Here is a 13497-nt window from a genome sequence, read left to right on the forward strand (position 1 = left end):
CTCTCTACTACAAAAAAAAAAAAAAAAAAAGTTCCAAACTTTATTCAGCCCACAACATAAATAGAATTAGTTTGGTTGGACTTGGCACAAAGTGACCTAATAGATTGGGTTAGATTCAAAGTGGCCTAAATAGATTATGTTTCGTTCCGCTAATTGAAACCCAAAGCCCATATTATTAACAATCTGATATTGTCAAATTCGCCCTCTCTGGCTCTCTCTGTGTGCAAGCTAATAGCCATGGAAGTGGCCACCGCAGCTTCGAGCTTTACACTCCACCGGCCAATGTGAGCACCACGTAGCAGTAGCACTTCGCGAACCGTAAACTCAAATCGCAATTCTCTCCAGTCTCCACCAAATTCCTCACTCCCTTCGCCGGCAGAAGCGTCTCCGCCAACTTCTCAGGCACAAGCTCCGTCCCTCTCTTAATCCGGTGTCGTTCTCGCCCCAAGGGTAAAGCAAGGCGTTGTGACCACTAGTTTATTTTCTTTAGTGTATTTGGAATTTTGGGTTATTATTACTTTTGTTTATGGCTTTTTAAAATAAAATAAAATAAAAAAATTATTTTGGGAAGTTAGTATTTCATTTGGGTTTGCAAATTTAACATATTCATTACTTGTTTAGTACTTAATAACCTAGGAAGTATAGATATGAACACAACATGATGTGTGAATTCCTAAGAAATTAAGATATAACATGGTATGGATTCAAAAATTAATTAGTTATTAGTTAATTAATATAATTGGGTTCTTGTTAGATCATCTTATTCAATATGGGACCTAAGCCTATCAACACTAAAACAATCATCATCAAGTGGATTCTATAACTTCAAAAATAATTAATAGTATATCTTTTGAGATATATTTTATACAAATAACTTATTAATCAATCAAGAGCTTTGTAACTCAATCGTTACCTCTTGGTGTTTCCAATAAACACGGTTCAAATCTCCTCTACCCCGTAGCAAAATAGATAATAAAAATTTATTTATTCAATTTTTTGATGATGGTGAGTGTGGCTGTAGAGATGGATCCAGCTAAAAACCAAAACGGCGTGAAGTAAATGGAAAAGCAAGCCTAGGGCGAGAGGGAAGCTTAGCTTATCGGCTGAGCCAGAGATGCTAGAGCAGGTTAGCTTAATTCTTCATAAATTAAAACTTACTATAGCCTTAGGTAATGCATTTTATATATTTTTTAATTTTCATTTTGAGCTGATATGATATGATATATCTATGGATTGGTTGTTGCAGGTCAGTTAATTTATAATGTCAACGTGTATATCAAACACTTAGGAACTCACATATGAGTAAAACGCCAAAACCCCAAAACCCAGAACTCATTCACGCTCTCACCTCATTTCCATGTCTAAAACCCTTCTCTCTCGCATCAAACCCCTTCACAATCGCAAACCCACGTCCTCTTCTTCAACCTTGCCATTCAGGCATTTTGCCAAACATGTCCAAGGCACTATTCAAATCCTTAAAACCAAGACCATGGGAGCAATCCCTTGAAAGCTTCTTTTCTGAATCCAATGTCGTTGTTTCAGACTTTGCCCATTTTGTTTTAGATCGAATACATGATGTAGAATTGGGTCTAAAGTTCTTTGATTGGGCCTCAAAGCGGCCATATAGTTGTTCACTGAATGGTTCTGCTTATTCTTCGCTTTTGATACTTTTGGCGAGGTTTAAAGTGTTTTCGGAGATTGAATTGGTGTTGGAGCGAATGAAACTTGAGCAATTAAAGCCGGCTTGTGAAGCATTAAGTGTTGTTATTCAAGCTTATGCAGATTCTGGGTTGGTGGATAAGGCTGTTGAATTGTATTATGTGGTGGGTGAAATACATAATTGTGTGCCGAGTGTTTTTGCATGCAATTCATTGCTTAATGTTCTTGTGAAGCATCAGAGAAATGAAACTGCATGCCAAGTGTATAATAAAATGCTTGAGAATTCTTGTGTGGATAATTATAGTACTTGTATTATGGTTAGGGGTTTATGTAGGGATGGGAAGGTCAAGGAAGGCAGGGAGTTGATTGAAGATAGGTGGGGGGAAGGTTGCATACCAAATGTTGTGTTTTATAATATACTCATTGATGGTTATTGCAATAAAGGTGAATTGGAAAGTGCTAATGGACTTTTTAAGGAGTTGAAATTGAAAGGGTTCTTACCTACATTGGAAACTTATGGGGTTATGATAAATGGGTTTTGCAAGGAAGGGGACTTTGAATCGATTGACCGACTTTTGTTGGAAATGAAAGAGAGGGGTTTGAATGTTAATGCCCGAGTATATAACAATATAATTGATGCTCGATATAAGCATGGTTGTTCAGTTGAAGTGGTGGAGATAATGGGGAGGATGATTGAGAGTGGTTGTGAGCCAGATATTATAACTTATAATACTCTTATTAATGGCTCGTGTAAAGAGGGGAAGGTTGAAGAAGCTTATCAATTTCTAGAGCAGGCAATGAAAAGGGGATTAATGCTGAACAAATTTAGTTATACTCCTCTTATACATGTTTATTGTAGACAAGGGGAATACTTTAGGGCCTTAGATTTGCTTATTAAGATGACAGAAGGAGGACATAAGCCTGATTTGGTTTCATATGGTGCTCTCATCCATGGACTTATTGTCGCAGGGAAGGTTGATGTTGCATTGACAATGCGAGAAAAAATGATGGAAAAGGGAGTATTGCCTGATGCTGGTATTTATAATATTTTAATAAGTGGACTCTGCAAGAAAGGGAGGCTTCCTACTGCCAAGTTGCTCTTTGCTGATATGCTTGACCAAAATGTACAACCTGATGCTTTTGTTTATGCCACTTTGGTGGATGGGTTCGTCAGAAATGGTGACATTCAGGAGGCCAAAAAACTCTTTGAACTCATCATTGAAAAGGGTATAGACCCTGGTGTTGTGGTGTATAATGCCTTGATTAAAGGTTTTTGCAAATTTGGAATGATGAAAGATGCACTTTCTTGCATCATTAGAATGAGGAAAGAACATCATGTTCCAGATGTATTTACTTATACCACCCTTATTGATGGGTATGTAAAGCAGCATGACTTGGATGGTGCACTAAAGATGTTTGGGCTAATGGTGAAGCAGAGATGCAAGCCAAATGTGGTCACATACACTGCCCTCATAAATGGCTTTTGCGGCAAGGGAGATACCAATAGAGCTGAAAAAATTTTCAGAGAGATGCAATCTTGTGGATTGGAGCCTAATGTTGTCACATACACTATACTTATTGGGAGGTTTTGTAAAGATTGTAAACTTGCAAAAGCTGCCTCCTTTTTTGAATTGATGCTGATGAGCAAGTGCACTCCTAATGATGCTACCTTTCATTATCTTGTAAATGGGTTTGCAAATATTGCATTGACTGCAATTCCCAAGGAAAGCAATGAGCTTCAGGAGGTCGAGAAGTCTATGTTTTTGGATTTTTTGGAAAGATGGTATCAGATGGATGGGTTCAAGTAACTGCGGCATATAATTCTATTATCATCTGCCTTTGCCAATATGGAATGGTTAAATTGCTTTACAGTTGTGTGATAAGATGATCGGTAAGGGCTTCCTTCTAGATTCTGTTTCTTTTTCTGCCTTGCTATATGGCATTTGCTTGGAAGGAAGATCAAAGGAATGGAAAAACATTATCTCCTGTAGTTTGAACGAACATGAGCTCCAAACCGCTGTCAAATACTCACTGAAATTAAACCAATATCTTCCTCGAGGAAGGTCTTCTGAGGCTTTACTTATTTTAGAAGCCTTGATTGATGACTACAAATCTAATGATCAACAAGCCAAAGTCTTAGGGGTAGGGAAGAAGGAAAAAAAAATTGAAATCCCTCATCTTGCTCTGTTATATATATAAGAAATTTGGACAGACAAATTTCTGTGGTATCCCTATATATCACCATCACTTAATATAGAAGTCTCAAACTCCTTACATCTTCTTCGTTAAGGTTCCTTTCAAACACACATATTGGTCATATGATTGGTGACCCATAAAGAGGCTCTTGAAGATCCATCTGGATTGACATCATTGTATGGTAGGTAATTTCTTAATGGGCTGTGCATTTAATTTTTAAAAGTTTCAGGATAACTGTTTTTGATATTGGATTTATCTCATTTGTGGTGCTTGTGCAGGCATTTGGGTGCCATTCAAGGACAAGTACATACTACATTAACTGATTCTTATTCTATCAAAGCAAATCTTGATGTTAACAAGATATTGAAGCAAACTTGACTTCACTTTTGGAGGTATGTAGCACTATTTTGTTTATTATATAATTGTAATTGTAATATTGTGTATAATATGGTCATTTTTAAAATCTTTATTGAAAAAAAAAAATAAAGGTAGTACGGCAAAAAAAATATTACCCTGGTGCACAGGGAGTGTACAAGGGAATAATATGGTCATTCTTGTTGTAGTGCTGTGAAGTTGTCCCTGAAGTTTGGCTGTTCTTCAGTTTTATAGAGCACCAGAAAAATCTTACCTTTTGATTTTACTGACCAGTTACTTGTATGCCAAATAAGTAGAATGTACTTATTCAAATAATTTAGTGGTTGCCTTCGACTTATATAAAAATGGCCATAGGTTCCTTAAGGTGAGTGCAAGAAAGACCCCCAAGGGGGCACGAGTGGAACGGTCCTCATTAGCAGCTGTAGGTTGTCATCAAGCCTAGCCTAAAGCTGAGACAAAAGTGGCTACCTACATTTCCTTTCTAAAGGTGCAGTAAGGGGTGGGTGAGCGCAGAGAAGGCACCCTCGATTAGGTGCCCGAGCGAAAGGCCATCAAGAGCTACCGAAGGAACAAGCCAAGCCTAGTATGCAACATATTTGATTTGCATAAGTAAATTATTGAATAGAAAATGATCCATGGCTTTGTAATTGTTGGATGCTTCATGAACATGGATATCTATTATGGACCTGAACATATCCATGTTGCTTTTGACATTGAACATAGTGAGCTTGGGAAAATAGGCTTACAATCATGATATCTCCATGAGAAATTCATTACATGATTGTATGTTTTGGATAGCTTACTGTCATTGGTTTATTTTGCTTAAAAAATAAGTTAGTAAAAGTATAGGCTTTAAAAATCTGTACATAAATTGCCTTAAAAAATAAGCAAGCTTATGAGCTAGACTAAACAGGCTATAAGAAGAAAGAAATGGTAAAATGGTATTTCTAAAATAAATGCGATTAAATTAGCTAGTGTTTGTGAAAAAGGTTTTCACTTGATCACTTTATGGAGATCTTTTGGAATTTCAGTTTTACATAAGGGTTGCATTTGAGTAAGAGAGGATGGAGAATTAGCTTTACCACAACCTTGGTTTGGCAACTGAGTAAATGCATGAAATTATAGTAGTGCAATTTTTTTTTCCTGTTTTATACTGTTTCATTTCTTTAAATTGAAAAAAAAAAAAAAAAAATCAACTTGATACTTGCATCCAATGAGATGATTAGAAATTTTTGGATAGTGTGACCGAATCAGGATAAGAGGTTATTAGCATTATACACACTTATTTGAACATATCCACCAGACAAATTCCTTCCAAAAATATCCAGAAACAGACTTCTTCTCTTGAGGGTCATTGCTTTCTTTGGGAATTGCAGTGGATGGAGTATTTGCAATCCCATTCAAAAGTTAAGGAAAGATAACATCATTAGGACAGAACTTGCTTATCAGCATCAGTTCAGAAAAGGGGCATGCTTTTGCAAGTTTATACTCGTTACAAAAACTACCAATATGTACCTGCATGTCACAACTTTAGGATCTAAAGATTCTAAACCACAGATAGCATCTTTCTGAAATTTTTTTCAGCTCCATTGGAATCTACCTTGCTGCAAAACTCATTAATGAGGGAGGTGTGTGACCACATTTTTATAGTTATTATTATTATTTATTTGGGATACAAGACAATAATTACTCCACAACTTGCGTCTAAGTGAGTTAATTGGACATATTGTTTTTGTTTCTAAGAAACATTTTTTTTTTGGATAGGTATCTTTTTCCTGAAAACTTAATATTGTGGACTTTTTTTTCCTTGCATTTCTGTTTGTTTCACGAGAAGCTATGGGGTAAGATAAGAAACTGGAGTATTGGGATTTTAGACATTTCCCTATCAGCTGAGAGCAGGTTGTAAATTTTGAAAACCAATAAGCAGGATAGGACACATTTCAAAATCTTTTTCTCAGTTTTGTTAGCATTTGATTGGAGGTTGAATTTTTCCTTTTGTGGTTATTTTGTTTTGTTTTCTGATACATGAATTTGTGCATGTTGAGAGAAATCAGACAAAAGGAGTCTCCATAGGATTGTGGAGTGGAGGCCTTGTACAAGAGACCTAAAGTGGTAAGTGGAGCTTTAAGTTAAGATTTCTTTATGCTTGAGAAAATTTTGTGGATTGTTCGTGATATGTGTAATATTTGGCAGGTAGTCTCCAAATGAATTATTTGGGACATAATATTTGATTGCCAAAATGGAGCAGTCATTTAAAATTGAAAAGCAGGCAAAGCAATTTACATGGAGAAGTTAATGAGGGCACTTTCTCCTTCTGTGATTCTTTGTGCTGAATATCTTTTGAGTTTGGAAAGTTACTGAGGATTGCTTTGGAAAATATCTTGGGGATCTGGGAATTTTACAGCCTAAATCAAGAATATAAACCTATTATTATTTTTGGGATGGAGATAGGACTATGGTTGGTTAGAGTTTCCAGTTGATTTCTTAATATCCTGATTCAATCTTAATTGGCGTTCATTGCGAACTACTCATTGATCTTTTGTTGAAATGCTGAAGCTTTGCCAGTATAGATTAATGGATGTGAGTGCTTAAGTGAATTTCATAATTGCAGCCTTGAGATCTATGTGAAAATCGCTCAATTTTAATTACTGCTTTGGTAAAAATGGAATATTATTATTGATGAGTGCAGTTGAGTGATGGTATTGGTATTTTGCCTCTGTTACATGCAACCGGGGTTTGCAAAAGTTCAAAGTGGTTGCATATTGGAATTAATCAAGGTAATTTGTGGTTACGTTTATCAATGAAAATGGTGTAGCTATGGGTGCTGGACAAATTATCCCTTAATTTTTTTTTTTTTGAGAAATCTAATTTAATTTTGGCGTAAATACACTTTTAGTCCTTACATTTTGGACTCATTTTCATTTTGGTCCTACTTTTCTATTTTACTGCTTTAAGTCCCAAAAAAAAAAAGATTTTTCATTTTGGTCTTTATTGTCATCTCACTAATGGAAATTACTAACATGGAAACGAAGTGTGCTGTTGGCATACTAAATGCTAATGTGGCCATTAACATAATATTAAAAATTGTATTTTGCATTTTAAAAATGCCATGTCAACATTTGAATAAATAAAAAATCACATAAAAATTTTAATTTTTTTTGAATTTCTTACTTAAAAAAAAGATAATTAAATTAATTTTATTCCTTCCATTTTTATTTTTTGGAAGAACGTTCTTTGGGTTCTTCCACATAATATGACTCATATTGTTAATATTATTAAACAAAATAACATTTTATTAAGCATTTTCTCACACAATCACACCTCAAAAGAAAAACTTCAATCCCAAAACTTCCATCTCAAACAGGTTCCCACAATTTTCACATAATAGTTCCATTAAAAAAAGAAAAAAAGTCATACACAAGAAGCTAAGCTAAAAAATCCAAAAATTGAAGCAAACTTGCGTAGCAAAAGCATCCAATATTTGCTCGGATAAGGAGGTGAACAGTCCCGATGTATCGCTAACACCAGTTTTAGCAACTGGGTATTTGACTATTTGTAAGGGATGCCCAATTGGTCAAGCTTAGCTCTAATATGCTTATTGGTTCAAATTCCTCAAACCCAAGTTCTGGGTTCTAATGTATCTTCCTCCTAATACCTGCCATCCAAAAAAACTCTTTGGTCTTCTAGCCAATTCAAGGAAGTTGATTGGAATTTGAGGCAACACTTCAGGTTAGATAGGGCTCTGAAGAAATTAGTAGAGATAGGAACGCATGGAAAATGAAAGTCAAAGAGAGCCATTGGGAGAAACCATTAGTTCTGAAAGGAAAACATTTAGGATTTGAGATTTATAATGATGCTTTTTTTTTTCCTTTCTCTGACCAACCCACTCTCTTTATTTCGCTCAAAATCAGACCCAAATGTCTCAAGTTCCTCCTCTCTCAGACCGGTCTCTCTCTCAGATCGGTGTCTCTCTCAAATTAGTGGGTCTCTCTCAATCAGATGGTGATTGCTGGGTTTTGCTCTCAATGGTTTTGGTGTTTTAGATTTGAGATGTTTTAGTGTTTTAGTGATGGCTAGGTTTTGGTCTAAATGGATTTTGATGTTTGATTGCTAAGAAAATTCAAGAAAATATTAGTTTTTTAATTTTGTGGCTGCCAAACATGTTATTTGAGGAAGAACATGTTCTTCCAACAAGATAATGAAAAGAAAAAAAATTATTTATTTATTTTTTAAATAGTTTAGAATTTGTTTTTTTTTATTGTTTTATTGATGTAGCATTTTTTAAATTAAAATGTTGACATGCCATTTTTAAAATGCTAAATATAGTTTTTTAATATTATTTTAATGGTCACGTCAGTATTTAGTATGCCAACAGTGCACTTCATTTATCACGTAAGCAATTTTTATTGATGAGTTAACAATAGAATCTAAAATAGAACGCATTTTCATTTTAAAGACTAAAAAAATAAAATAGAAAAGTTGGACCCAAAATAATAATGAGCTCAAAATATGAGGACAGAATTTACACTTTTAATTTTAATTATGCAACTCCCACACCTTTTCTATCCTCTGTATTTTTACCCAACCAAATATAGCAGAAGATTTTCTCAAAAATAAATATAGTAGAAGTAAATGAAACTATCCCTAAAATACGGGACATAAAGGTCTGATAGTTATATAATATATATATATATATATATAATATATATATATATATATATGTTTGGTTTTTGTTTTTGTATGTGTGTCTCTTTTAAGAGAAGACTTGACCTGGAATCAAACAAATTCATTTATTGCTCACAGGTAGCAGGTGTACTATGACTTTTCTTACCTATTATTCTTAAGAGCATCCGCATTCGATTGCTATATGCCAAATGCAAGGCCAACATTTGCATACAAGCCCAAAAAAAGGCCAGCAATTGGAAGGCCATATGCTAAAATGTTAAAAAATTTGAGATATAGCTACAGTACCATCTCAAATGTAAGATGGTACTATAGCAGAATTGCAAAAAAAAAAAAAAAAAAAAATTTTTTTTTAATACTCTCATTTCTCTCTCCTCTCTACTTTTAACCCGGCAATTTCTCTCTCCTTCCTCATTTTTTTTCTCTTTCTTTTATCTCTCTTCCTTCTTTCTTCTCATATGCTATCTTCAGACCCAACACCCTGTGGTGAGAGATCGGTGGGTGCGAGATGGCACGGCGGAGATCAGTGGGTGACAAGATCGGTGGAGCTGTGGTGGCTGTGGCGTTGTGATCCGATGTAGGTTTGCTGGTATATGATTTTTTTTTTCTGTTTGCTGATATCGCGTTGTGGGTTGTGGCGTGGCGGAGATGCGTGGGTGCCGAGATCAGTGGAGCTGTGGTGGCTGTGGCATTGTGATCTAGTGTGGGTTTTTTTTTTTTTTTTTTTTTTTTTTGTTTTTTTTTGTGTTTTTTTTTTTCTGAGTTTGCTGGTATCGGCATTGTGGTGGCTGTGGCATGGCGGAGATTGGTGGGTGGTGAGATCGGTGAGCTGTGGCCTGTGGCATTGTGATCCGTGTGGGTTTGTTGGTATATGTNACATTGTCAATGTTATAACTGAAGAAGAATGGGGTCTTTCCCCCAGTATTACTAGGACAATGTCCTCGTCTCCCATCCCCTATTCCTACTATGATTACATCAATGCTTGGTCAAGATTTATGCTTCACCAGAATGAAGACATGTCTCATTCCTGGTTTGTTAACTTTGATAAAAATTTCACTGGATCTATGCCTCTTTTGTTCATCCGTTGGTGGTCTCAACATGGCCCTCTTGAAGAAATATTTCCTGAACCATTATTTAATGCTTTTGAATGTTTCAAGAAATCTTATAAGGTTAATGCTCTTGGTGCTAAGTTCCCTCCTTTGCTTCACTTTGTTAAACGTTTCAAGATACCTTGGATATTAAAGTGGCAGTATCAAAAAGATGGTGATATTCTCTCCAGACATTGGTATGTGAAATGGTGGGGTAAATTCCCTCATGTTCAGAAAATTATTGCTACTATCTCCAGAGATTCTCCATCCCCGGCTGTTCGCCCCATTGCTAAAGATTGTTCACTTGGTCAAACCCCTGTCCTGGAGGTACCTGCTTCCTCTGCTAAAACTGTTAAACCTAGAAAAGTGAGTTCTGCTCTGGATGAAATCCGCAAGGACCCTGAAGCTCTCAATGCTCTCATCAAAATGTTAAAAGCAGAAAAGCTAGTTTGGATGATGAAAGGTCCTCTGAAGGTTCTGTTACAAAAGATCCTTACTACCCTTACAATAAAGAGTGGTTTGGACATGATGAAGATGGTGACGATGACTGATTCACATTATTTGTCTGGCCTGCACAATGGCTAAGAATGTTTCAATATTCACGTGCTCCTACTGTATTTTCCCATGCTCTTACTATGATACTCCTGTTCAAGGCCATGCGTCTGACAAAAATATGATGATTGGTATCATATTCCTTTCCTATGCTCCTACATGCAACACTAATGATTCTTCTTACTTTTTGTCACCTCCAAGTCAGAAGCATCTCCATCAAATATTCCAAATTTGCTGAAGACTTCAAGTCAAAAAATAAGAAAAATTACTGTTCACGGATTACTGTTCACAGATTACTGTTCACTTTTTACTGTTCACTTTTACTGTTCATGACACTGTTCACTCCGAATTTTGCCTATTTAAGGGGGGCTGTCCCTTAAGTTAGAGGAAGGAGTTTTTTAAGAGAAGTTTTTCTAGAGAGAGCTTTCCTTCCTAGAAGCCTTCTTTGAAAGAGTTCTTGCTATCTTGTTCACTATAACCTTGTTCACCTACTACCTTGTTCCTACAAACCTTGTAACTAGGACTAGTTCAAGCTTTGTAACTGTTGATCTGTTCTGAGATCTTGTATTCACTACTATTATTGTAAGTGTTTAACTCTACTTTCAATAAAGAAGTATTTTCAGTTAACTCTATGTTCATTATGTTCATTATACTACTTGTTGCTACCGCCACCTTGGACGGATTACCGCCATACTGGACGGTTCTAAATTGCTTTTGTTTTTTTTTTTTTTTTTTTTTTTTTCTTTCTGGGTTTGCTGGTATCAGCGTTGTGGTGGCTGTGGCGTGGCGGAGATCGGTGGATGGTTTTTTTTGGGTTTCTGGGTTTGAGAAATTTCTGGGTTTGTGGGTTTGTGGCGTGGAACAGTTTGTGGGTTTGTGGTTTTTTTGGGTTTGTGGCGTGGCGTTGTTTCTGGTATATAAATTTCTGGGTTTGCTGGTTAATGGTTTTTTCTTTTCTTTTCTTTTCTATTTCGCCGATTTGGGTTGTTGATATGGATGATGGAGGAGTTATGTGGAGGAGTTAGGTTGATATGGATGATGGATTTGGAGAAGGAGGCTGGAAGAAGGTGAAAAGTAAAGGAATGGAGGATGATGCCCGTGGGGGAGAAAATTGAGAAAACACAAAAAATATATTTTATTACGTAAATATATTTTTCTAATGTGTAGAAGAGGAAAATAGAATTTTGGGATGTTGAGTATATTGTAAATGATATGGTATAATTGATAAAGTAGATTTTTAAGATGGTAAAATAAGATGGGATATAGGATCCGGCTGTGGATGTTCTAAGAGGGAGTTTTTATTTCTTTCTTCTTTAATTTTACTTATTTATTTATTTTTGTAATGAGGGAATTTTCTTCTTGGGTCCGGTTAATGGGTAGTGTTATATTTGTTAATAGAAAATTTTAGGATAAATTTTAGGGCAAATTACAGTAAACTCACCTGTGGTTTAACTTATTTTCATTTTGCCTACATGTAATTCAAAACTTAACACTTTGCCTACCTGTGTTTAGCTCTGTTTGGCCTCTGTTAGGTCTTTGTTATCCACTTTTGTTAAAAATAGGGGTAAATAAGTTTTTTGCTTATATTTTATGTTTCTCTCCTCTAAAAATATAAAAATAACAAAAATATATAAAGAAACAAGGGTTGGGTTCAAGTTACACTTGGTGTAACTTTAAACAATTTTACACCACCTAATAACTTATTATTAAATTAATATCTTGAAAATCTAATGTTTTATATGTTCTTAATATGCATGCCAATTTTCATGATGATCAGATATAATTTACTATTTGATCCATAAACTCAACTTTTATGCATTATTTTAAACTACAAAAATTTGAATTTCAACAATTGATAGAAGACATGGTTATTGATCTTTGATCACCTTGAAATTTTGCAAACATGGAGAATATACAAAGACAATCTAATCTAATAGTGGATTTTTCAAAATTTGCATCCAATTAAAAAATATTGAGTGATATAATATTACTTAAAGTTACATAAAGTGTAACTTGAATCCAACCCAAGAAACAATATCAAATATGAGATTTTGTAAAGCAACTAAATAGATAGAGCTGGATATCAATTTTCATATGCGTCATCCCCTTTCTCAAACTATCATTGTAAAAGAGTAAAGTAATAGTTTGCACAGATTTTGGCCAAATGAATGTTCCTCTCTTGCTATTGTTAATATATATAATACATTAGAAATACATGATTTAAGTAGATCAGATAAGAGTACAAGTATTTGAATTGAATTGAATTTCTATCCCCATTATCTCTCATCGGGGTGTAGCTTGTTATCTCGATAAGGCTCATTTGAATTTTTGATCATTATCTTCACCTATTGTTCCAATACAGATGACTACTCTACCAACAAAATCATTTTGCAACGCCCCCATGAACATGATCACTATTCGATTATGTACATAGTACACTTACTACATGCCCAAACAAAATTACAAGACTTCCCAAAACTAATAAGTAAGATGAATTTACGAAACTTAAGTCTAATACTCATAGTAATATTCTAAGAAAAAAGATACCTTCCCATGTTCTTTCAATCCTATTTTGCGGAATCATCCCTTATAATATTTGGGGAAATCTTCAAACTTAGTCTTCGTGCGGTGTACGTCATTATTTCTCATAAGATGAAAACTCAGCAACACCTAGAGTTGAGTCCGCCGATCTTCGACTTCGATCTCCCAATCAGATCTCCGACTTCAATCTTCACCAATCTTTGTGGTTGTTGATTTGTGGGTTTGAAGTTGGAAGGTTCCTTTCTTCTTTGATTGCTAGTGTTTGGTTGTGTAGAAAAGGACCGAGAATTAGGAGAGGCAAAAGTAACACCCACGCCACCAAACCCATGGCTGATCTACTACAATCCACTAGTGGCTCTACTTGTATGTGAGGGTGGTCCTAGAACCACCCTCACTTGTCAAA

At 35.3% G+C, this 13497-nt stretch overlaps 1 protein-coding gene across 1 annotated transcript; it reads left to right on the forward strand.

The window, feature by feature from the left end:
- Positions 1-1059: 1059 nt before the first annotated feature.
- On the forward strand, positions 1060-4247 carry LOC136067952 (pentatricopeptide repeat-containing protein At1g52620-like). The gene is given in 6 exon segments (XM_065774439.1): positions 1060-1126; positions 1247-1492; positions 1494-3423; positions 3426-3515; positions 3518-4036; positions 4134-4247. Coding segments are annotated over 4 exon segments (2496 nt in total). The 5' UTR covers positions 1060-1126; positions 1247-1357; the 3' UTR covers positions 3859-4036; positions 4134-4247.
- The last annotated feature ends 9250 nt before the right edge of the window (positions 4248-13497 follow it).

This window comes from Quercus suber, unplaced genomic scaffold (assembly GCF_002906115.3).
Source record: "Quercus suber isolate HL8 unplaced genomic scaffold, Cork oak 2.0 scaffold_92, whole genome shotgun sequence".
NCBI classification, from domain to species: Eukaryota; Viridiplantae; Streptophyta; class Magnoliopsida; order Fagales; family Fagaceae; genus Quercus; species Quercus suber.